We start from the raw sequence: 26,133 nt of genomic DNA, 5'->3' as shown, positions 1-26,133 counted from the left end.
TCTGGGATTATCAAACAAATCTTTCAACAATTATTTAAAATATTTTACTTTTTTAATCACAATGTATAGCAATGTGCCCTCCCAGTTATTACCATAATCGTCAGCCGTGCAAAATTACTCGAATCTGATTGGTTTAGAGGAGTGCGATTAATCGTTAATTGCACTATTACCACTTTTTGCACTCTTCGGCGGGGGGACGCTTTTGTCCCCTTATTCTTTTCTCTCCCAAGTCCTGTGTCAGAGACTTTTTTTTACTATATAATAAAAAACAAAGACATTTTTTTCTTCAATATAAAACAGAACAAAGAAATTTTACGTTACAATAGCTTCTTTTAATTGAAAACAAAGAAAAATTACACTGCAATGTTTTCTTTTTAAACAAAAGAAAAAAAGGAGGTTTTCGAATGTTTACTGACGATTACCTCGGAATCGTATGTTTTTACGATTACTAGTACTAATGGCTTTATGGCAATTCCTGAACTTGGGCACAGGATGTACGGTTACACATTTTGTGGATTGCGTTGTGGAGTACTTTTTTAATCATTAATTTAATCATCTTTCTCATTTCATTGGTTGTATTTTGTCATTTTTGTGCAACTTTGAGCGTAATTCTATATATAATGAATATTTGAAAATGCAGGACACACAGAGGATGCGGCCGTACAGCTAGACTGAAGGTACATAGTAAGTAACACTATGGATCTCCTAGACTTTTGTAGAGATGAGAGAGCTAAGTAATTGGACTTTGATTATTAGTTTAGTGAGTTTAGATTTCAGCCAATCTTGTGTAGTTTGTCAGGCTCATATACTTGCGAGTATCAGCAAGTGATGTATTGTATGTCAGATGGAAGACTTTTGAAGAGTTTTGGGCCCTGTACAGCTAGGCTCTCACAAATAAATTTGTGAAATACTAATTTGTAATCTCTAGCAGGTGGCTGCTCTTGAACTCTGCTCTGGAGAGTTTGGAAAAGGGGGATACCTTCGGTTGGGACTAAATTTTCCCCAAAACTGATTATGGGTCAGCCAAATATGTGAACGCCAAACTTAATTGAAAAATGTCTCAATCTAATCTACTCCCCTCCAAACAGATGAACGAATTTGGAAATTGAATGTTTATTTAACAATAGTTAAATCGTAGTTTAATTTTAAATCGTCTAAATCACTTATTCCGCCTGCGGTACTACCGGGGCGTCCCGCCTGCAAGTAGCCTTACTTCTCACTTGGTTCCGTGCAATATTGGCTATACTCTCAAAGAACAAACAAGGTTTAAGATGGCGGTGTTCAAGTCTCAGAAATTTTTTACCTCCCTCCCGCCTTACAGATATTGGTTGCCGGCAACCCTATTTCTAGTTTATGTTAGTTTGTCATTAGCAGGGGACTAAATTTTCCCCAAAACTGATTATGGGTCAGCCAAATATGTGAACGCCAAACTTAATTGAAAAATGTCTCAATCTATTCTACTCCCCTCCAAACAGATGAACGAATTTGGAAATTAAATAAGACATTTTGTAATCTCTAGCAGGTGGCTGCTCTTGAACTCTGCTCTGGAGAGTTTGGAAAAGCAAATGTAATTTTATTCTAATTTATTAAGAATTTGTTGCTCCTATATTTTCAGAACAGATAATTTGATACTCCTTCCTACATTTTTTTGAAGTCCTTGAAAAATAGCTGGTGGCAGTGGATTTTACTCCAAAATTTTGAAAATTCAGGAGTAATATACCCATAGAAAGTCTTTGAAATGTCTTATTATTGACAACAACTGATTACTATCTGATAGAGCTTGAACAGTAGAACAGTTGGGATCATCTGTTCGATTTGATAATTTAGAACATTTTCTATATTTTATTTTAGGTATAAAGATGAACTCTGAATTACGCTTAGAAGTTGGTTGTTTGGTTGAAAAATTTGCAACCAGTCTTGGATTTGGAGATGTTGAAACGATGAAGCAAACAGCACACCAATTTAAAGCGTTTGCTAATTCTAGCGATAGAGATGAAAGTGATGTATCAATTGTACCTCCTAGTCAAGATGATGTTGTTGGCCCAGCACGAAAATCACTTTGCTCAACAGCTTTGTTTATGTCTGATGAAGAAGATGATATTCCTTCAATGCCACGACGAAAATCAAGAAAAAGTAGAAAATCAGTTTGTGTTTTGCCAAAGATGGTTGTTTCTTCCTCTGAGGAAGAGGATGATGAGGCTGAAAAAGGAGATCAAGAAGTTGTTGTTGAAGAGAGTGATGATGAGATTATTATCAGCAAACGAAAACAAACACGCAAAGTTTGTATAAGTTCTGATGATGAGGACAGTGGTGATGGTGAAGTTCAAGTATTTATTGAACAGCCAGATGGAACCAAAAAGAAAGTACAAAGCTTTCTTGATGAGAGTGCAGAAGACGATCCTAACGATAAGGATGTTGCATCGTTGTCTAAATTGGTTAAAAAACAAACACTTTTCGATTCTGATGAAACTGAGAGTGATGGGGAAGATTCTGCAGGTAGTCTAAATGATTTTATTGCCAGTGATGATGGTGATGAGGATGAGTTTTATAGCGCCGAATCTGACGACTCTGCACATTCTAATGCTTCTGCTCAATCCAATAAAGAAAATGATAAGGTTTTCCTATCCTCTGATGCAATTGCTATTAGTGATTCGGAAGATGAATTTGAAAACTTCACTTTTAAAACTCCAACTACTTCAATCAAACAAAAAAGTGCTGTTCTCAAAGAGAAAAATCTGCAAAGATTTCTGACACCACACTCCCAGAGTAGAAAGCTAATTAAAGATATTTGTACATCAACTTCAAAAGCCATGCCTGGCACACCAGCCTATAAGCGGGAGTTCACTAAGAAACGTGAACAGACTATTAGCGAACTTTTCCAGCTTTTTAACAAGACTGTCTTTGGAAACCAGTTGCCAAGCGATCTTCAAATAACCTGGAACAAACGAATGACCAAAACAGCTGGCTTTTGTTATTATTCAAAAGCATTGAATGCTCGTAAATGTAGAATTGAACTTTCAGACAAAGTTATTGATTCACCTGAAAGAATTAGAGACACATTAATCCACGAACTTTGTCATGCTGCAACTTGGCTTATTAATGGTGTACAGGCTGGTCATGGTCCACAATGGAAAAGCTGGGCTAAGAAAGCTAATCATATTCATCCCGACTTGCCAGTGATATCAAGGTGTCACCAATATGAAATTCATACAAAGTACACATACAAGTGTAATGAATGTGGCACTGAATTTGGCAGACACAGTAAATCGATTGATCCTTCTAAACATAGGTGTGGGAAATGTGGGGGCATTCCAGAACTTTTACAGAATCCTTCAACTTCTTCTGCTCCAAAAACACCGAACGCCTTTTCATTGTTTGTCAAAGAGAACTTTGGTTCTGTCAAGAAATCTAACCCAGGCAAATCTCATCGAGATGTAATGAGGCTTATTTCTGACAAATTTCAAGAGTCAAAGAAAAAATGAAATGTTATGAATATTATATATAAATATTATGTTTTGTTTTTTTTGTAGTGTAGTAGCCTTCTTGTTTTGTTGACATTTAATTCTTACCATTTTGGTTATACGATTGCCAAAGGAGTACACTTTAAAAAGTTGGCTGTTTATGTCTTTTTACAATATTTTAAGATGCCCCAAAAAGAGTTCAAACTAATTTCGAACAATTCTAGACCTACTGTTTTGTTTAATACTCGTTTGTTCATTGTTAATTTTGAACAAATCTTTTGTATTAAGGTTAAGGGATGCTTTATTTTATCACATATAAATTTTTTAGAAAAAATAATTTTGAAATAGTGATCAAGATGTGATTAAGATATTAGTAGGGGGAATTTTGTTCGATTTTTTGGAATCGCTAAAATGTTTAGTTAGAAGCACTTGTTATACATTTTTGGAAAGCTAAGGGGTAGGGGAATCGAAATTAAAATGTTTCCAATTTTTTTTCAGACACTTTGGTGTGATTTTCGGACAAATATGACGGTCTCAGGCAAAAATCATATGGTTAAAAATTAATGAAAATTTTAGCTCGATAAAAGGGAGACCTGTTGTATATTTTTGGAAAGCTCTCAAAAAATTAAGATTAGAGATATATTGCAAGTATAGGTGATTTCTGTACCTAACTCGAGATATTAACCCTTGAAACCCGTGTTTTTCAGCCAGAAACAGCTATTTTGTCCAGTTTTTGCGCTTTTTGAAGCTCAATATCTCGAGTTAGGTACTGAAATCACCTATACTTGCAATATATCTCTAATCTTAATTTTTTGAGAGCTTTCCAAAAATATACAACAGGTCTCCGTTTTCTCGAGCTAAAATTTTCATTAATTTTTAACCCTATGATTTTTGCCTGAGACCGTCATATTTGTCCGAAAATCACACCAAAGTGTCCGAAAAAAAATTGGAAACATCGTAATTTCGATTCCCTTACCCCTTAGCTTTCCAAAAATGTATAACAAGTGCTTTGATCAAAACATTCGAGCGATTTTACAAAATGCCCTCTACTATATTACGTGATCCTAAATGTCGGCTTTTGTTTAGGTATAATTATACTATAATATGTAAAACTTGTACAAATCAAGATACACAAGAAATCTCTGTACTCCTTTTGGGTTTTTGTCCATAATTCATAATATCTACAGTTTTATATCTTGCCTGACTCTCACTCTAGTCTTTATTATTTGTTGCAAAATCTCCTAAATGTTTTAATTCCCAAACCCCTAAATTATTCGAAAGTATTGGTATTGCCGTTGTCTCTTATAAGTTAATAGAATTTGTCTTTGAATTTGTTTTCAAAATGTTTTCTGTCACAAAACTGAACTTTATGATTTGTTTGTTTTTCTTTCAGTTAAATAATTTAGAAAAGCTATTCCAAAAAAGAGAATTTACATTGTAATAATACTTGACACCATGTCGCAGATTTTCAGTCAAGATCCTGTTTGGAGCCAAACAACAAAGAGCGGTTTCCGTCAGCAAGTCTTTGTCATGTACCATAGCACAAAACCGCATTTGGTTCAAGAGATACTCGATGAGGGATTTAAAATAAGTCAAAGACCAGAACTCATATTAAGTAACGGTTTGTATGTATCTAGAGATATTGAAAAAACTTTACCTTATGGTGATGTGTGTTTCAAGCTGTTGGTTTATCCAGGAAAATCTGTCATGGTTACTAAACATGATGATCCAATGAGAAAACAATGGCATAAAGAATTCTCTTCAGCGTGGATAGCACCAAACAGTTATGATTTTTTCAAGTTTGAAAATAAAGAGGAAACATGCGTCAAATCTTCATCACAAGTCCGTATATTAGGGATTGCTAATGGGTATGAATTATTAAGCCCTCATTTACAAAGACAACTACCAAACGTGTTTGGCACCAATAGAGATAAACTGACCCCTAGAGAAAACAAAATCTTGGACCAAATGCTGGAAGATTTAGGTATTATTTATAGTAGTTTTGTTCATCATGGCTCTTTCTTGTTTCTGGAATGTTCCAAATTTACTAATGATATTTATTTGAATGATTGGACTGGAGAAGATAACCAACTATGGGTTCGAACATGGGATAATTGTCTGGAAAACAAACACAATGGGTTAGTATTGGTGCCTGATGGAAATGTTGGCGTTACTGTGGAACCAGTTGATGCAGCTGGGGAGAAGAATCAAAAATGGAAGCTTGATAATCAACAAAGATTTTTACATAAAAATTCTAATCATGCACTTTGTGTGAATCTTCAACATCAACGTCAACTACAAATGAGGCCATATCAACATTCTAAAAATGAGCAATGGCGTTTTCGTTGCATGGGAACCACACGAACCACGGATAGTTTTGTTCACTTTACACCATGGCAAGAAATGGTTAGTTGGGAATGACATCGATAATGGTGATCTAATGATTTCACCATATTTTGCTATCAATTATCTTATCGTAAAAGGGGTATTTTCCTTCACGGGAGGAAGCTTGTCATCCAAACTACAGACACCAGTTGTCAAATTGTCAAGTCAGAACATTATTGTTGGATTTTACTGGATTTTATTCCAGTTTTATGATTGCAAACCTGCAAAAAAAAACTACCCTTTAACACATTAGTGCGATGGAAGTTACTCTTTTTTTCAGTAATGCCCCAACAAGGGGGTGAGCATTAATTTGTTTTGTTACAGTAGTCGTAGTGATTTTTTTTCACTTTTAGGATGTCTTTTTATGATAACAAGGTACTCAAAAACAAATTACAATTGTTATCAATTTGACAAGTATCAGCTATCAATGAAATCACCAATCTTGTAAAAATTTTGTGGCTAACAGGTCTTTGGTGTATTTTCTTGTGTTTTTGTCAAATTTGGCTGGTTTTTTTATTAAGAGCCCTATACGAACTGTCGTAAATTTGCACTGATTGTCCTAAACTTTTTATTTTTTACGTCCAGCTAATTTAATGGTGAGAATCAGCCTTTTATATTGTACCACACCCTTTTTCGAATCTATATTATTTAAAAATTGCGATTCTTTTTTGTAGGAATAATATACGCATAAAAGCAAAATGTCGCAGATTTTCAGTCAAGATCCTGTTTGGAGCCAAACAACAAAGAGTGGTTTCCGTCAGCAAGTCTTTGTCATGTACCATAGCACAAAACCACATTTGGTTCGTGAGATTTTGAATGAGGGTTTCAAAATTAGCCAAAGGTTTAACTTGATGCTAGACGATGGTCTCTATGTTAGTAGAGATATCGGGAAAACTTTTACCTATGGGCCAGTGTGTTTCAAGTTATTAGTCTACCCTGGGAAATCAATTATGATTACAGAATATGATGACCCAATGAGGAGAGAATGGCACCGAAACTTCTCATCAGCCTGGATACCACAAAACAGCTTTGATTATTTCCATCATAACAACTATGAGGAAACATGCGTCAAGTCCTCTACACAAGTTCGCATCCTTGGGATAGCTTACGGTCACGAGTTACTAAGTTACGATTTACGACAACAGCTTCCTAATTTGTATGGTACAGGTGATAGTTTAAACCGCACTGAAAATAAGATTCTAGATTCAATGTTGGAGCAGTTAGGAATCATTTACAGTAGTTTTGTACACGATGAATCTTCATTATTTTTGGAATGTTCTCGCTCAACTGATTGCGTCCGAGTCAACGATTGGACTGGTAGAGATAATCAACTCTGGACTCGAACCTGGGATAATTGTTTAGAGAATAAAGGTAATGGATTGGTGTTGGTTCCCGGTGATGACTACAGTTTAGATTCTCCACTCATGGTTGAACCAGTTGACGCAGCTGGTGAGAAAAATCAGAAATGGAGACTCGACAATCGTGGTAGATTTTTACATAAAGATTCAAATGAATATTTGTGTGTAGATACTACAAGAAGACGTATGGAGGATCAACTAGAGCTGAGATGTTATAATTTTGCAAAAAATGATCATTGGCGTTTTCGCTGTATGGGGAACACCAGAACCACGGATAGTTTTGTGCATTTTACACCTTGGCAAGAAATGGTTAGTTGGAACTAAAGACTTTTATTAAAGGAAGTGCAAGTAGTTTTGAGATGATTCTAAAATACTAGGGGTGTACTGGGCAAAAAGAGGTATGAGCTGTGACTGGATGTGACGCCATCCTTTTTCAGTCCCATAATGTCGTAAAAACACCTAAACACCAAAGTCTTTTCCTTTTTGGGGGAATTTGGGAAAAAGTGGAAAATGTTGAGAAAATTTCAGTTCCATCCAGGGTCACTTTTTTTGCAAATTTAGGAACATTTGAAACTAGTCCTACGGGTCCATTTTTCAAACTCCCCCCCGGGTCAAAATTTTTTATTTACTTCCTATTACTTCGTGTTTTCTATTTTCGTTTTCCTTCCTTTGTTTGTTGTGTGTTTTAGGACATTACTATCTCATCAACTTGGGATGTTGTTTGTTTATATTTACATACCTTACTGGTATATTTAGGAAATGGTTTATTCAGATTATATTATTTTTAACCGCGAGAGATGTATTTAGTTTTTAGTGATAAGGAACGTATATTTTATGTATATATTTATATTATTCTTAGATTCAAAAACGAAAGAAGATTCATAATTTCATTAAAATTATTTCCATAAGTTCTTGAAGTTCTACAATAATACAACTTCTAAAACTAAAGTAAAAAAAAAGTTTAAAATAATATTAAGGGCTTCTAAACTTTGTTGCTATAAAATTGAAAAAATAACAAACAAGGGCTATGTCAAATTTGTATATGTAATCACATGATAACGAGTGCAATTCGAGAATAATTGCATGAGTGCTTTTTTTGTTATTAATTTTCCGAGTCCGAAAGGACGAGGAAAATTCGAAACAAAAAAATCACAAGTGCAATTTTCGAATGGTACGAGTCATTATGTGATTACGAGCTAATCACACAATTTTTTTCACTACTTTTTCCCGGGCAGGAAAGTAAATTACACTGAAAGTTTTACATTTTTCTCTTCTCTTTATGTTTTTCATTTATTGTTGGCTTAAAGATTTTCTTTCTCACAAAATGAATTTCGAATGCAATTAGAATTATAACGTTCGATAAAAAAATGTAAGAAAAACATTAAAATCAAGTGCGATTAACGATTAATTGATCTCTACAGGACGCAATTAACGATTGCTCTCTTTGAAGGCGCGCCAAAGAAAAAAAAATAATTCATCGTGCGATTAAGGCACAAATATGTCATTTCAAGGAATGAGAAAATCATTGAAACTACACGTTGTTTTATAAGAACATCTAAAGTTTTTAAAGCCTTTGGATGTTCTTAAATTTTTGAGTTTGAAGCCTAAAGATATTTTTACTTATACATGCGATATTTTTGAGCATTTTTATCCATTTTCTTAAGAAATTGGATGTTTTAGAGTCTGCAAAGCCTTCACATGTTTTTAAATTGTTCTTAATATTTTGGCCATCGAAGCCTTGTCTTCTTATATAGTTTGTTCTTATAAAAAACGTGTATTTACTTTCTTCAGCAAAATATTTAGAAATAAACAACGAACAATGGCATCCTCATCATCAGCAGCTTCATCGTCATCAGAAGAAGATCAATTCTTTAAATCTTTTCTTCAGTCTCATTTCTTCATGCTGGAAAATGGTGATTTATCAAATAAAGAGAAAGCCGACAAACTTCGAAGCACATTATCATTCTTTACTCAGCTACATACGACGTAAGAATCGGACATTCAATTTCATATCCACACTCCTGATGACGAACATTTCCAGGGGGTAATTCGAGCAGAATTTCCAAGGGATCTAAAAGAGTTCATTTTCTAAAAAAGTCTTGACTAAAAGTTCCAAGAGTGAAAACCGGATCATTGTGCCATTCCCTGAAATATTTTAAATTTCCAGGGAGTGAATTGACTGATTTTAGAAATATTTTAAATTTCCAGGGAGCGAATTGACTGATTTTAGTTAGTCCACTGTCACTTTAAGGGATGAAAAGAAATTTTCCAAAGGTTGTATTGTGAAATTTGCCATTTTCCAGGGGGTATCCACACATTTTCAAAAAATGTCTTCTGATTTGAAAAGGTTCGTGCACTCCCTATATGGAAATTTAAGGGAATGGCACAATGATTCGGTTTTCACTCTTGGAACTTTTAGTCAAGACTTTCTTCCTTTCCTTTAAACCCACCGCTACTAGTCGTGAATTTGCTGACGGAGAAATTTATATTTTTAATTTCTTTACTTTCTTTAGGAATAGAATTAGTGGAGAATGTTTCAAAATTTTATCATTGATGCTCAATATGGAATACGGGTCCATTGTTGATAGCATGGATGAAAAATTTGGTTCGTACCATTTTCTCTAGCTATTAGCAGTAAACGTTATCGTTTCCTCTCGTACTACTACCGTGGGGGGGGGGGGTTTAGGCAATACCATAAGGGTACCATTTTTAATGTCCCTCTAAAAGGGTCACGATTTTTGACACAAATGTGTCAAAGGGTCTCAAAAATGCCGATTTTTGGCTCGGAAACGATTGTCACCTCGCAAACCTAGTACCCTCCTCCCCCAGGATAACTATTCAAGCAGATCCAAGACGAATTCCAGCTAAGGAAATTACCCAAAGTTTTAATTGTTTTACTTTCGTTTGGAGGGGAATTAGTTATTAGCCACCCATTTTGCTTTAAAATAATACTCTTTTTTTTTTAATTTCAGGTCTCAATAACTACAATGAATCCTTGGAACCGTTGATTGGGGATAAAGAAAACGGTACGTACTGTTCCTCTCAAAGGATACTGTATTACTTCGAAAAAACGCCCCCTCGAATTATCGCCTCTCCTTAAAGGAAAGTTTTTCAATAAACGCCCCCTCAAATAAAAGAGGGGCGTTTATTTGAAACGAGCAGCTGTTAGGGAAAATTAGACATAGGAAAAGTTAAGTATGTGTGAATAATTGTATTCTTTCAGAATTCAAACTATAACCTTTTTACATCTTTAAAATGACATACTTATCTGAAAGATGACGAAAAAGGCAAAACAACGCCCGGGGCCTTTATTTCAAATAATACGATATTCTAAAAAACAAAGGATATTACAGTTGACGCTCTCTAATTCGATCCTCAAGGGGAATTGGATCTTCATCGAATAAGGGAGCGTCGTTTATGAGAGTTTCTTGTTGACGGCGACTTTCGATTTCATCGAATAATGGAGCCTATCGAATAGTAGAACGTCGAATTAGAGAGCGTCAACTGTATTTAGTTTAACAGTAGGTGGATTTGATTCTTTGAGATTGAAAATTGAAATCTGGATGCGCTTATAATACAGTATGTACATTGATTCCGTGTATTGTGATTTCCCAAATAAAAAAACATTTTTAAAGCTGTTTGATGGAATTGATGCTGTTTTTTACTTTGATGCTGTTTTTTACTTTTTGTTCAGATAAAAACGAATGGACAAGTAGCTTGAAACTTCCCAGTGCACCAAAGCCATCTAAAAAATCTCATAAGAACGGTTATGTATCCTTACAATTTTCTAAATATCAACAAAACGGACAACAACTGAATCGTCCAATGCGCCACCAGCAACAGACTGCCAGTCAACGAGAACCAAGACTACAGGAACACCAGAAACAACCAATTCCGAATGCTCCCACTCAAAAAGTATGTATTTTTAATCTGATTTTTTTCTTCGTTTTTTTTACAGTGCTCGATACATATGTAGAGCGATGTCAGTAAAAGGAAGATTGTAACCAAAGTGACATGAAACTGCAAGTAGTAGAGTTACTGTACTTTTACTGTATTTTTCGTCTGATTTTTTTTTCAGACTCCTATCAAAATAAACTGCGCTCAACTTTTCCTTAACTGGGTCATTTTCCCTTAGTTTGCTCTAGCAAAACTTTCTATTTTTTAAAGAAACCTGGACCCATAAAACAAGCTCCTGCATTTGGAAAACGAAAAGCCATTGTTGAGCAGATCCACAATGAATTTGAGCAACCAAATGATAGAGCGATCTTACCAATAGAGAAATTACCAAATAACTTCTCAAATGGATTTAAAACCAATCCAAGCTCATTCACATACGCCAGAACCCACCAACAATCGAATGAAACTGATGATTACCATCAGCAACGACGGCATCCTAAAGATAATTATCAACGGCCTAGAAACAGCATGGTAACTTTTTAAAGCTTTTATTATTCTTGACAGTATTTATTGCAAGTTCAATTGTCGAATTTTATCTAATTTCAGTATTTCCTTCATTTAGCACCACACTCTAAAGTACACCGCCTTTTGAATGAAAAAGCTCCGCTCGCTGAAGGGCGTTGCATCCCTAAGAATTATAGGCCACCAGCTATAACTCGACCTTAAGATATCTATTTTATCTATTCTTCTATCCCTTTGAACTAATAATATGGAAATTAATGCTTTGCAAATGAGATATTTTTTTACTACTTCTAAGTATGGAAAACTCCGAAAAGAATAAATTATAATGAAATTATTGAATTTTAATTGAAGCTAGAATTAGAGAAAATTATTTCAAAATTTGGAAAGAGCGCCGTCCTACAAAGAGCGCCGTCCTACAAAGAGCGCCGTCCTACAAAGAGCGACCGTAGTACAGTGGTAGAGTATCCGGCTACGGTTCGCAAGGTTGTGGGTTCAACCCCCAGCCGGGTCATACCAAAGATTTCCAAAATGGTACTTGATGCCTCTCTGCTTGATGCTCAGCAACTAAGAGAAGGATCAAGGGTAAGTGGAGAAATCCAGGGAGAAAGAGTGGCGCCCTCCCCTACCTTCGGGTAGATAGCTATCGAAAGAGGAGCCTTCGGGTCGCCTCCGACTGCGGTCGCAGAATTACTTACTTTACAAAGAGCGCCGTCCTACAAAGAGCGCCGTCCTACAAAGAGCGCCGTATCTAAAATCTTGAAAATTTAAAGCACCGCGACGTTTTTGAGGAAATACGGTAATACCAATTTGAAATTGCTTTTGTCCATTACTATTTCCAGATTCGACCAGGAATCTGATGGATACGCATACACATTTAAAACATGGAAAACAAATTTTTTTAGGATCTACATCTGGGTTTAAAAAAGCATAACATTTCACAGTTAGGCTAAATTATTACTTGCTGATAATAAATTGTCTTTTTTACTATTGCCAATCACAGGAAACTTTCGACGACCATGATCAGGAAATGGAAAGCCCTGAAAAACCAAATCCTTTCAGAACAGCTGGAGAACAATTTGTAAGATATTTGTTGAGTTTTTTTATATTGAAGTTTAATTTCTTGTAAGTATTTATATTCAAAATACTAAACTTATTAGTTAATGACTGGCTTCTCCTTACAGAGGATGCCCGGTTCTGTATTGAGCGGTATAGGAATCGTCTCGTTAGAACCGTCTTACCGCTGTAGTTTTCTTTACTGCCTGCCAACTTGCGAGACATTGACACACATTTTTTCGGATCAAGTGCGTGAACCACTAGGGAACAAGACCAGCGCACTCTCACCTCATCCACGATGTATTTTGGAATCGATACCTGGCACAGTCACCGACAGGCTTTTTGAGTTTCTTTCTACCCAATTCCCCTCATATGGCATGGGTTGGCCCGGGTGAAGGTACATTCACTGCATGTGAATCGCTGCGCCAAGTTGAAATCGAACCCCTACCTCCTGGACGGCTGTCAAGATTGATAACCACTACACTACTGCGCCTTAAGCTGATAATGTTTCCACAAAGAAAGTAAATTGCACACTAAGGCGAATTGATTTTAAAAGCAGTGAAATTATTAGAATTAGGGGATCATTTTGTGCTTTTGAGCTTTTGCTTAAGGTTCTGCCGAGGAAAGGGAGATTAGGAGACGCCTTTGCACACTTTCAAAATGGAAAATAATTGATTGCTTTAATGGGCTTTGATGGGAAATTTTTAACATTTTTTCTATTATTAAATTTGAATTTTCAACACAATGATGTTTACTTTCTCTTATATTCCAGCATATTGATCAAAGATTGAAAGGGCGGAATCCATCATCGTCGTCTGTCAGTACGAAAGATTATGGATCCAAAAAGAAAAGTCTTGGTACCAGGTAATGATGAAAGAAATGTTAAAAAATACCAAATGCACCAGATATTTATTGGGCCGAAAATCTATTGGCACTAGTCACATTTTACCTTCAGGAATAAAAATGAGCTCTAGGAAAAGATTTAAGCCAAATTGATCAAGCCAATATGTCATTTGAGCCGAATTTTCAAATTCACACTTTTGGTCTTCAGTGAAAATTTCAAATACTGTAACTTTTCACGTGCCCCTTTTTAAAGTCGATTGATTGGAAAAACTGTTAAAAATTAAAAAGAATTAGTCTAGTGTAAATTTTGATCGTTTACTGTTTATTTATTTTGAAAAATTTCCATTTTAGACGTGGTAATGGTGTAGGAAATAAATTTGTACCGCCTGTCACCCGTGACAAAGAAAACAATGTCGAAGACAGGTATTGTGTTCTTGAATTTTTGAAATGCAATGTACTTGTTGAATTTATAATAATAAAGAGTTGACACAATCTATGTTTCAAACTCAGAGTTTCATGGTGCTCTGGCACCAATTTTCAGTCAAGATTCACTGAAAATGTAACTATAACGCTCTATTAACTTATCGAGTAATCAATGAGGAGAAGATAAAAACCCTCTACGACATGTTAAATTTACATTTCGCCACTTGAATATAATTTTGTCGTCTCGGTGACTTCCAAAGGGATTTTAAGTTTTTGAATGTTTCTTACTTACGGCCCTTAAGTTCTTTTGGATAGCTATCTGCTAGGATGAAACACTGTTTACACTGAGAAATGGGATTACTGTATTGTTGAAGTTGGTATGTTTTTGGAATCGAAGAAACATCAATTTTGACAAATTTTCGTGTATTTTCATTGCAAGGAAGAATACGCCTTTTTTATAAGAACATCCAAAAATTTTGAAGCTTTCGGATGTTCTTAACTTTTTGAGTTTTAAGGCTAAAAATGTTCTTAAAATGTTTTTATTTTTTCCATTTTATGACCTTTTTTACCCATTTTCCTAAAAAATCAGGTGTTTTTGAGTCCGCAAAGCCTTAAGCCTTATGTTCCTATGTAGTTTGTTCTTATTAAAAAAAACCTGTAATGATAACACCTTTCTATAAGATATTGACTATCAACTATATTTATTGATTTATTAGAGTAACCAAAGCAGTGCTAAAGAACTCTTCAAACGGCGGTGGTAATTCAAAATTGGACGAAAAGTATGAAGCATTTGATTGGATGAAAAATATTGACCCAAAAATGATCGAACTTATCGAAAACGAGGTAAGTCTCATGCCTTATAAACCCCATTAGTTCCAAACTTTTATACCTCATGTGTAGACGAAAGAATGGCCCTGTTAACGAGAGGGCCGACTAAACTCTATTTTAGAACGCGCAGAAAAACATTAGTTAAAACATTAGCATAGGCGATATATACGGTATATCGTTAGACCGTCTTGTCGGAGGAATCAAACTTTAAATTTAAACCTTTCATAATTAAGCAAAAAAAAAGATCCAAACAGCAAAACCATATCGTTATAACAAATTTGAGGTGGGATTAATAAACCAACCAATCAACTCCTTGAAACGTCACCATATTTTGAAATAAATTTTATTGAAAACTTCAACATCGCAGCCGTCTAGATTTTGGCTAAATTCCTTTTAAAGAAGTCCAGGTGAAGTAGCTACCATTGCAATAGCGTTGTTGTGACGAACTTTAAAAGCATTAAAACTGGTGGAACGCTTTTCCGTAGACACCTAAACCTGAGTTTATTGAGACTTTTAATTTTGTATTTTTTTAGATCATGGACAATGGACCGCAGATAAGTTGGAATGATATTGCAGGTCTTGATTTCGCAAAGAAAACCATCCAAGAAATTGTCATCTGGCCCATGTTAAGACCGTGAGTGGACGAAATTAATAAAAAGCCTTTGAATTGACCTTTTATGCTGATATTACTACAATAGAGCCTTCATAACTCGGATCTCTTTAACTCTAATGCCCCCTTCAAATCGAACAACGTTCTCGATTCCTTTAGGTAATAAAAGCAACCCTATAAACAATTTTCTATAACTCGAATTTCAATGACTCTGAAAAAAAATTCAATTCTTCGTACTGGGTCTGAAAAATTCCTGATTGGTTTTTAACATATTAATTTGGTCACCCCTAAATCCTTTTGTGTTTTAGACTAAGACTGTTATGCAATGTTGTATTTTGCATCTTTTACAGGGATATTTTCACTGGGTTGAGGGGACCACCAAAAGGATTGCTTCTTTTCGGACCTCCTGGCACTGGAAAAACTTTAATCGGTAAGCATTTTGAAATTTAAATTCTGGCTCTTCAGTTTTCCCCTTTGGATAATGTCTAATAAGATTCTCTCGGTGATATTTGTAAGGTAAATAAACCTTTTCATACTTTACAAAAACACAGGGAACACAGTCAGCAGAAATCATGCATTTACTACAATCAGCGCTGAAATATATTGACAATAATTCCACTTAGTTTCATTGGTTTTTTTCGATTTTGGGAGGGGCTAAGTGGCTTCTCCAGGCTAAATTCTCAGCCTTATTGAAACATTTTGATTTTTGAGCACCTAAGCTCTTTAGTCTAAAATTAAAATTCAAGAGTTAACTCTACTTTTCAACCGTACATTAAAACACTTAAAAATCACTTGCGTTTTTAAAGTTTTGAGGAAATTCCCCTTTTGTGCCAAATATTATGATGGTGATTGTAGTGTTCCTGCCTGAACTGCTGCATGAGTAAGTCATTGAAGATGGTACGAATTTTTTATGGTTTTTTTTCTCCTGATCAATATAATAGAATGCTTCAACAATATTTTGCAAAAACATGTACGCAGTGCGTTCCACCATTATCGAAATCACCACCATTCATTAAATCTTCTGTATACCAAACCCTGAACTCCTCTCCTCCCCTCACGTCATACGGCTCGTCGTTCACCATTGCTAGATTCAACTCCTTAGATTTCGCATTTTCTGTCGGCATTTTGATGTACCCTTTACTATTCAATTCGTCATGGTACGTTATCATTCTATTCTCCGCATCTGTAATTACCGTCATTATTCGATTATCCTTCCCATAAAACCCACATCCCCATTTACTACTAAAGTGATCAACTTCTGTTTTGCAGCTTACATATCCGAAAAAGTGGACCAGCTTGAAACCTTTTATTCGTCCTGGTTTTTGTACCTTGAATATAGCCGGCGTGTCGTCTTTCGCTTCGTAGCAAACGGGTGTTGTCGTCAGTTGACGTATTTCTTGACCAGCGTCTAGTGAAATAAATTTATTTAGAATCTGGCTCTCAAAAAGACTATACGGCTGATTTAATATGATCTGACGAAGATAGAGACCGGTCTTCACATTCGCGCGACATGAGCGAAAACTTTTGACGTTTTTGTAAGGTCATTGGTCGGTTGAAAAATGAAGCAATTCCATTGGTCGAAATTGACGTAACGGATGAAAAAAGTAGAACTTCCTTCAACTTTTTTTTGTTCGCGCGCGAAACTTTTTTATGACGTAATCTTTTCTCAGGCAAAAAAGGTTAAGAAAAGATTTCGCCCATTTCGTGCAAAAGTGGAGACCGGCCTTAACGCTAAAACGGGTGGATCCTCTATATTAGCCTCCGCTTTTTATGCAGCTTTTAATCAGATTCTTATGGAAGCCGAGAAGGTTTACCCGAAGAGTGACGCTATTTTTGTATTTGAAGGTTCAAAAGTCGGATTTCTTCTGATAGATGAAAGAGACTCTAGTGTTTCATAATTTTTTTTGAAAATACATATTCCTCCGTCGTTAAGGTAGAGTAAAAGAAAGCCAACTCGCATACTATTAGTCTTTACGTTTTTTATAAGACCATCCAAAAGCCTTTGGATGTTCTTAACTTTTGATTTTAAGCCTAAAAATATTTTTTAAATGTTCTCATTTTCACCGTTTTGCGAATAATTTAGTCCATTTTCCTAAGAAATCGGGTGAGTCTGTATAGCCTTAAAATGTTCTTTACATTTTGGTCATCGAAGCCTTATGCTCTTATATCGCTTGTTCTAATAAAAAAACATGTATTAGTCTATACTTACTTTGGTAAAAGATGGCGCCTTGTGTTTGACCCTCGTCTCCTTGTTCTACTGCGCATGTCTTTGTAGTACAATAACAAACCTCATCTTTCATCAAAGCATTCATGCATTTTGTCAATCTGCAATATAGCACACACTCTGTTGTGGATATAGCCTTGAAACCTGGCTCTTCTAACCTGCCGCATTTTTCTACGTTAGCTTGGAAGCTGATATACATTCCGCTCGCTTGGATCTTGATCACTAGATGTAGACATAATGCTATATTGAAATAAATTTTCCACTCCATTTTTCATGACCTTAAAAGATATCAAACATTTTATCAAACTATCAGATAATATTATCAAACTTCTTAGACATAATTCCTTGGACTTTCCCGACTAGGCTTTTTCTAGCCTCAACACATCCCCTTTTTTATATTTTGATATAGGGGATGCGTATAAACAATGTCAATTGAAGAAATTTGACATTGGTATAAAATACCCGTCCGAGAGTTACCCCCGTCTTTGTATTTTTGAGTTTTAGAAACTTGATTAGCTTGTTTAGTAAGGTAATATATGAGAAATTTTTAAATTTTATTAAATTTGAATTAAAAATTTAAATGGCTAGAGGTTAATACAATCACTGGATTTCTGAACATTTAAAAAAATTGAAACATTTTAGCCCAAAGTTGGGGCAAACTCTCGGACGGGAATTTCGCACACGATACGGGATACAAACTCATAAAGGTGGATGCACGCAGCCCACTAAGGCTTTCTCTTTCTTTAATATAACCAGCAGCTATTATAAAAAAGCAATTTGACGATGATCTTGAAGCGATAACTACCCTCTCAGTCAAGAAAAGAAAATTTGAAAATATATTTTTTTAATGGAGAAGGTCAATAAATATTTTAAAGGTGTGAAAAGACAGCAATCAATGAAAAATGTAAAATTTTTACTTGTTTTTTGACTGTTAAGGGGAAATCGCCTTTTCTCAATGTTTGCTCCAAATTTCCTCTATTACCTTTTTTTCTCCTTTCAACGCGGTAACTCTTTCATAAAAAGACTATCGGGAAAAAAAAAACTGAAATCTGTATGTTCGCAAACTTTTTGAAATTTAATTTTTACCAGGAGGAGTTTCTAATAATCCGGGGGGGGGGAGGGGGGAGTCAGGCAAATTGACCGACGGATATGTGCGGCGGTTAAGGGTATGTTTTTCAAAATATCAGAAATGCACTGTAAGGGTGAACTTTTGATAAATACACTGTATGGGTGGAAATTTCAGCAAATCTGGGAAAAATTGCTAATCTTTGCTCGAAAATTTTGATTTTTTCAATGTAAGGGTACGAATTTCACCGATTTTTTTCTGCATTGTATTGGTGCGATTCTGAAAGCTATTTTTTTCGCCGCACATATACCGTCAGTTGGTAAACCCACTGCCCCCAGGTAATAATGTAATGACATAAAATTTGTATTTGGGATCGAATCTGGAACCCAACACTAAAGAGTATCTTGTCTACAATGAAACAAATACATGCATTAACTAACACAAGATGTAATTGGAAATTCAAATTATAAGGAAAACTTTCACGATAGAGCATTGCAGTTGTCACCCGTCTTGTTTTACTACTTGATACTTTTTCTTGCGAAGTACACGAAATCAGGGGGGGGGGTCAAGGGGTACTGAATACCGAAATACCGAAATACCGGTAATTATTTCCCGAAATACCGGAATACCGGACACAATTAACTCTAAATACCGCCACCGAAAATTTTTACATTTCATTTGTGGCCTATTTCGTGAGGATTTTAAGGTATTTCAACTGCAAGAATTGTTGATGAAATAAGGAGTAAGGGATACCATGTTGAAAACTTCATTTTCAACTGTTATTAGCTCAGTATATCTACCAGACGAACGATCTAATTTCCAAGCGCAAATAGCATAGATGAAGTGAAGTTTAATTACTTACAACCATGGTTTGTGGCGACCGAAGAAAATTTCGATTTTAACACTTTCTTATTTGGCTAAAAGCACTGTGTTTTAGAATGGTTTGTACTATTGTAACCAAGTGCCTCAAAAAGCTCTTTTTATGGAGTTCTTATTTGAGAATTAGGCATTACCTATCAATAGCATTATTGTTTGACCAAAATTGGGGAGGTAAATAAAAAAAAGGCAACTCGCAAAGGTTGGAAATATTTTAACAAAATAATGCGAGCAAAGCGAGCGCGAAAAATTTGTACTAAGAGGGAGTGTAAGTGCCAAAATGAGACCACCACAAAGACACTATGAAAGAACGAAGAAAAAACGAGAAACGAATAAAAACGACAAAAAAACGACAAATTACGACAAAAAACGAAAAAAGGACAATAAAGAACGACATATTTTTAAAAAATGCTGAGAAATAAGAACAATTTATGAACAATTCTCAGACTGGAATAGCTGAGTTATTAGCAATTCAAAGGCTTAGCTCTCAAAAAATCCTGAAATTCACCTTGAAATCAAGAATAGAATTTAAGAACAATCTTAGGCTTAAAATGCTGAAAAATAAGAACAATAAGAGTCAACTTAACTACGGTGAAACTCTACCCAACTTAACTAACTTACAACAGGCCATGTTTAGTCCTTGGCTTCTGCTAAGCAATGATCACTTCTTCTTTTTCATTATACAGGAAAATGTATTGCAAGCCAATCAAAAGCCACGTTTTTTAGTATCAGTGCATCATCACTTACATCCAAATGGGTAATTAACTTATAATTCTTATTGTTGCCAATATCTAGGTATATAATACGATCTGAAAATAATAGCTCAGTAGCCAGGTTCAAGGAAGCATATAAGCATCCTTCAAGCCAGATTTCACTTACTACCGGGTGACCCACGAAAAAGTTCGGACGGTTTTCGTTGGCTAGGGTCTGAAAAATAAAGGTAATATAAACTCAATCTTTTTTTTAAAAGATAGAGGATGCTCTAACTTAAACTTTGAGCTATTACTTTTTAAATTTGGTTCAGTGGTTCTTCATTTATGAACTTGGAAGTCAAAATTTAATTATCGGAAAGTGCAAAAACACGTCAAAAATGAGGTATCAATTAATTATAAATGTTTTCTTGATCTTTAACATTGTGTTTTTCGAGTGTGCTGATGTTTTACGACCTCGTTAATTAGTGTTGTAGGTAATTAAAGTTTGTAAAATAATAAATTAACAACGAAGTACCGGGTGACCCACGAAAAAGTTCAGACGTTTCCCGACGTCTTGAGGCCGAACAAATGTCCCAAAGTGCTTGGAGTTTTGATATTTAGAAAGTAGATATCCTAACTTAAAATTTGAGCCATCACTTTTTAAATTTGACCAACTTGTTCTCTACTTATGAGCTTTTAAAGTCAAAATTCACTTTTCGAAAAGTGTAAAAAACACATAAAAAAGAGGTATTAAATTCATGCAATCAATTAGAAAATCACTTACAAATTGACTTATTTAACCTTTCCAGCGCGCAACATTTTTAAATCTTCAGCCCGTCTGCGCGCAACGTTTTTTGATGAAAATGCAATTTTCACGATAACCGTTATAACTTTTTGAAAAATTAACTTCAGAAAAAAACCCTTATATTTTTGGAAAGCCCTACCTTTCCCCTTTCTAAATATGTTTAACTGAGTACTTCAAACAATTTTGGACAGAAATTATGAAGCCAGACAAAAGGTATATGAAAAAACAATGTCGCGAAAAAGTCATTTTTTGGTGCAAAACTTCAAAAAATTATAGAGAACTGAAAAATTGATAAAAACACTTACTTTTTTCTTTAGAAGGTTTCTTTATAGTTAGGTAATACAATTCCATACTTTTGAAAAGTCAAATAAAACTCTAAAACACTTTTATAAACCCTTACTTTCATAGCTAACTTTCTGCCTCCTCCAGTTTCACAAAATCACGCAACACAGCTTGGTCTACCATTTCTATTTTTGAAAAATGTTGCGTCATACCAAAACAAACCCCGATTGTTTCTTATCGGAAATTTCACGCTGATTCCGATTTTTAATCGGTTTTACCGTACCTCTGACGGTTGGGGCGTAATCCGACCAAAATATAAAGGTCACCTTAAAAACGTATCAGATACGTCTTTCGGAACGTATGGCGAACGTATCAGATACGTCTTTCGGGGCGGAAAGGTTAACGAGTTTTATGACATTAATAATTAATAAAAACACCTTTGAAAGTAATTTTTGTTTAAAACAAGACTAGTTTTTATAAAAATTGGCGCTTTCATAGATTTTTTTCAAAAACTGTATATCAAAAACGTCTAAAAATACCAAATTTGATACCCCTTTTTTACGTGTTTTTTACACTTTCCGTAAAGTGAATTTTGACTTTAAAAGCTCATAAGCATGCAGAGAACAAGTTGGTCAAATTTAAAAAGTGATAGCTCAAATTTTAAGTTAGGATATCTACTTTCTAAATATCAAAACTCCAAGCACTTTGGGACATTTGTTCGGCCTCAAGACGTCGGGAAACGTCTGAACTTTTTCGTGGGTCACCCTGTAGATTTATATAAATTTATTGTAAATATTTTTATCAAAAATATTTTGCAAATAGGCATAATTTGCCTTCTTTATGAAAATGTCGTGTCTTATGAAAGCCTGGAATATGCTAGAAAGTGTATTGGTGGTGGTTCTTTTCTGAACGAATAACTTGTTAATAAATTTTGCGAAAGTAAAGAATCTAAAAAAAGTTTTAAAATTGAATAAAAATATCTAACATGCTCTTTTCTAACGATTTAACGACCTTGCTTGATTGATTGATAATAAAACAATTTGATACCTCTTTTTTGACGTAATTTCGCTCTTTCCGAAAAGTGAATTTTGACTTTAAAAGCTCATAAGTAGGGAATTGTGGGTCAAATTTAAAAGCTCAAACTTTAAGTTAGAATATCTACTTTCCAAATATCAAAGTTTCAAGAACTTTGGGACATTTGTTCGGCCTGAAGACGCCGAAAACTGTCCGAACTTTTTCGTGGGTCACCCGGTATAATAATGACTTGACAAAAGTTTAGGTTTTAGAGTACCTTGTTATTGACAGGAACAGAACTACAAACATGTTCTTTCTTTATAAACATTGCATATCTAGGCTCAGATATGGCAAAAATTTTTGAGCATTACCTTGAGCCTACAAAAAAAAGTATTTTCCAATTTTGGCTGTTTTTGGCTGGAATCTTACGGATTTCTAGAAATTCGCTAAAATTTTGCCTAGCATACAAGCATCCTTCAAGCATTGTTCACCTTATCTCTCGATCTCCGAGAATCTCTGAGCCAGTTTTTGTAGTTTTTATGCTTATAAAAAACACGTATGATTGTATTTTGAAGTCCCCTTTTACATCAACTATTCATTAGGTCGGGGAAGGCGAGAAAATGGTGCGTGCTTTATTCGGTGTTGCCAGATGTCACCAACCAGCTGTTATCTTCATTGATGAGATTGATTCTTTGTTGACACATCGATCAGATTCTGAACACGAATCATCCAGACGTATCAAAACAGAATTCTTGGTACAACTGGATGGTGCTACTTCATCTTCCAATGAGAGGATACTTGTTGTTGGGGCTACCAATAGGTTTGTTGGTGATCATTTTAGTTCAAGTGCTGATTTTTCTACTTTGCCTACACTCTTTGTCTTTTATAAGAACAATTAAAAAAAAGTAAAAATTGGGTAGAACACCAAAACTACCTCAATTACACCCTATAAGTAAGAACAGGATGAGAACAATTTGAGGCTCAAAGTGCCAAATAAATAAGAACAGCCGAGCCTCAGCAAAATTTCACTGGTTCTTATCAAAAGAAAATAGTGTATAGGGACAAGATAATGTAGACTTCAAGGAGCTCATCTTTAAACGATTTCTCAACCAGTCACAAGCTAATGTTATTTTCCTGGATTAGGAGAGTTTCGTTGTTTCGTCTGATAGTTAAAATCTAAATCTCTTAGCTTTATATCTTTTGTAGTTTTTCAATACCAAAAGGGTAAAAGATTTTTTTTCACAAGACGTCAATCAAAATCAAAAGTTTAAATACATCTGATTTTTATTTTCCCCTTATTGCAGACCGCAAGAATTAGACGAAGCTGCTAGACGAAGATTAGTAAAACGTCTATACATCCCTCTTCCGAAAGCAGAAGCTCGTATTCAAATTGTGTCCAACCTTTTAAGCAAACAATCTCATGAAGTTCCCTCTAATGATTTGACTGTCATTGGTGAAAAGACTGATGGTACGTACTTTTTCCATTGTTGTTTACTTACAGAAGGTTTGACAGCAGGGCTAAAAATAAGGCTAAATTTTGATCTGAATCTAACAACAAATTAAAGAACAATCACACTGTTAGATTTTAGAAATTCGTTTTGAAGCCTTTTTTTTGCCCTTTTTAATCCAGTTTGTTATATAATATATAGAGGAACTAGGTTTATTGCAGTTCGGCTCACGTTTAAACACCCCCTTCTGACAGACCCACTGGGAAGAACCCTTCCCACTGTAAAAACCGACTAAAAAATCGTTGTGCTACTTTTTCCATCTCCACTGAATTTTCTGGCTCGAAAACAATGGAATTCAAATCCCCAGTCGTAAGCAATCATGGGTATATCAATCCCCATCGAGTTTTGGTCCTCTATCATACCCCCACTGGCTTAAAAAATCCCACCGGGTCTGTGAGAAGGGGGTACACACCTAAGCCATTTTGACGATAACTCTTTTTATATCTTCTCGATGAAATGTTGCTTGGATTTGTTTTTCTATCAACTGTAACATGTATCGTTGATTAATTTCGTTTTTAGGTTTCTCTGGTGCAGACATGGCCAGTTTGTGTCGCGAGGCCGCATTGGGTCCGATTCGTATGATCACAGACATTCAAAACATCAATGCTGATGATGTAGGTTTATTTTCCTTTTTTTAATGTTTTTATTCTGTTTTAATCCTGAGGGTTGGACACTTAAGGTTAATAAAGAGTCCAATTTTAAGACCCTTACACGTTTTTTTTTTATTAGAACCTAGTTTATAAGAACATATAGGCTGAAATTCGTCGAAAAATTAAGAACATCTTAAGAACATGCGCAGCCTCAGTTTGGAAAAAAATGACAAGAAACTACAATTTTTTCCTCTTTTTAAGCAGTTTTAACCGAACTTAGGGGTGGATCTTCAAAAATCAAGAGTCAAATATTGTCCAAATTTTGCCAAATTTAAGTGCTCTTTATTTTGTATCATATTGTCGATTTAGAGTAGTCTGAAAAATTAAGAACACATTTAAGAACATTTTAGGCTGAAAATTGCTAAAAAAAATAAGCACATCCAGGCTCAGCCAAATTTTAGGTGTTCTAATAAAAAAAAAACGTGTATTTGTATTCTTTACACTGTCTGTGTCTTGATTTTAAAGATTAACAGTAAGTTGTCAAGCTGTTAATGGAAAGATAATAGATAACATCACGGCATTATAAACAATCATATTTGCCAAAGTTTTTTTTTTACTGTGAAAGGATTGTCATGTTTAAAAACTAAAAACTTAATCAAGGGTTCAGATTCTTTGAAAAATGTCTGTACAGGTCAGCTTATGCTCTTCTTGGCTTGACTCACCTTCTGTCTTGTGTTTTGTTGTTTATACCATCTATCTTAGTCGCTTTGTTGGTCTCGCCTACATAGATATCTTACATGAAACAATAAATAGAGCTACTCCGTCCCTTGCTGAATCAAAACAAGAAACAATCCACCATTTTGAACGAGGTGACGTCATAATTTAACTTGCTGTGTTAAAAGACTTCACTAGTAAAAGCCAAACCAAGGTTTTGACTGTGGTCTAACGTGGTCTACTTTCAGCAAAGATGACGTATTATTTTGCTTCACCTGCCATTGCTTGGGAAATACATAGTAGCTTTATCTAGTGTTTTATATAACATATATGTTAACCTACACGACTTCCTCAAATGTCTATCCACCTTTTATTTTTTGGAAATTCCATTCATCTGTTCTTCTCTAAATGTTTCATTGTCCCCACAGATATCTTCCATCTCTCTTTTCTCTCCTTTTGTAGGTCAGACCGGTCAATCTTCATGATTTTCATATGGCCCTACAAAATGTTCGCCCAAGCGTTTCGCAAGATGATTTGAAACTTTACAGCGATTGGAATAAGACCTATGGTAGTGGAGGTGGTGAATAGAATTTCATAACGTTGTTTTGACTAGGTATTTGCTTTTTAGAGGTGTTGTATCTTTCTTTCATTGCTGATCGAGATTCAAGACTCCATAGAGACCTTTATTGTTAAATTCTTTATGAATTATGAAAACTGTTCACATGGTTTCGACTTTTATAGTGTGGGCCAATGGTGAAATGATTGTGCACTTTTTGCAAAAAGCATGAAATTTTGCACAGATCTACTTTAGACCTAAATAAACGATTTCAGTCCGGGAGCCCAAAAATTTTTTGCCTTTTTCCCCCTTTTTCAGCCGATTTTCTGCTGACATCAGCTAAAAAATTTTGGCCCAGAGGTCATCTCTGAAAATATGGTCATATCATATATCGTTGGATCGGAAATTGTATGTAGATTCCAAAAA

At 35.0% G+C, this 26,133-nt stretch overlaps 3 protein-coding genes across 3 annotated transcripts; 2 read left to right on the top strand and 1 right to left on the bottom strand.

Moving 5' to 3' along the window:
• Window positions 1-1,853: 1,853 nt before the first annotated feature.
• On the top strand, window positions 1,854-3,887 carry LOC136816819 (germ cell nuclear acidic protein-like). The gene has a single exon (XM_067073145.1). The coding sequence runs from the start codon at window positions 1,860-1,862 to the stop codon at window positions 3,480-3,482; it is 1,623 nt and encodes a 540-aa protein (XP_066929246.1). The 5' UTR covers window positions 1,854-1,859; the 3' UTR covers window positions 3,483-3,887.
• A 5,112-nt stretch (window positions 3,888-8,999) lies between these two features.
• On the top strand, window positions 9,000-25,754 carry LOC136816818 (fidgetin-like protein 1). Its single transcript, XM_067073144.1, has 16 exons — window positions 9,000-9,190; window positions 9,718-9,809; window positions 10,177-10,230; window positions 10,899-11,119; window positions 11,372-11,632; window positions 12,624-12,701; window positions 13,449-13,540; window positions 13,871-13,942; window positions 14,659-14,785; window positions 15,304-15,404; window positions 15,731-15,810; window positions 20,233-20,303; window positions 22,942-23,159; window positions 23,644-23,807; window positions 24,367-24,461; window positions 25,614-25,754. The coding sequence occupies exons 1-16, from the start codon at window positions 9,024-9,026 to the stop codon at window positions 25,737-25,739; spliced, it is 2,019 nt and encodes a 672-aa protein (XP_066929245.1). The 5' UTR covers window positions 9,000-9,023; the 3' UTR covers window positions 25,740-25,754.
• On the bottom strand, window positions 16,154-17,880 carry LOC136816845 (uncharacterized). The gene is made up of 2 exons (XM_067073174.1): window positions 17,590-17,880; window positions 16,154-16,788 (listed from the first exon to the last, which is right to left on the bottom strand). Exons 1-2 carry the CDS (start codon window positions 17,870-17,872, stop codon window positions 16,328-16,330), a joined length of 744 nt encoding a protein of 247 aa, XP_066929275.1. The 5' UTR covers window positions 17,873-17,880; the 3' UTR covers window positions 16,154-16,327.
• Window positions 25,755-26,133: the final 379 nt, after the last annotated feature.

This window comes from Clytia hemisphaerica, unplaced genomic scaffold (assembly GCF_902728285.1).
Source record: "Clytia hemisphaerica strain Z4C2 unplaced genomic scaffold, Clytia hemisphaerica genome assembly, whole genome shotgun sequence".
Classification (NCBI taxonomy): domain Eukaryota; kingdom Metazoa; phylum Cnidaria; class Hydrozoa; order Leptothecata; family Clytiidae; genus Clytia; species Clytia hemisphaerica.
Note: the sequence above shows the minus strand (reverse complement) of the source record. Positions and strands in the feature narration are given on the sequence as shown.

Excerpts from the sequence above, each read along its gene's own strand:
- LOC136816819 (XM_067073145.1), top strand. The coding sequence starts at position 1,860 with ATGAACTCTGAATTACGCTTAGAAGTTGGTTGTTTGGTTGAAAAATTT.
- LOC136816818 (XM_067073144.1), top strand. The coding sequence starts at position 9,024 with ATGGCATCCTCATCATCAGCAGCTTCATCGTCATCAGAAGAAGATCAA. Across the intron at positions 13,541-13,870 it reads AAGAAAAGTCTTGGTACCAG|ACGTGGTAATGGTGTAGGAA; the intron begins GTAATGATGAAA and ends TTTCCATTTTAG. Across the intron at positions 15,811-20,232 it reads CACTGGAAAAACTTTAATCG|GAAAATGTATTGCAAGCCAA; the intron begins GTAAGCATTTTG and ends TTCATTATACAG.
- LOC136816845 (XM_067073174.1), bottom strand. The coding sequence starts at position 17,872 with ATGGAGTGGAAAATTTATTTCAATATAGCATTATGTCTACATCTAGTG. Across the intron at positions 16,789-17,589 it reads AGGCGCCATCTTTTACCAAA|ACGCTGGTCAAGAAATACGT; the intron begins GTAAGTATAGAC and ends TTATTTCACTAG.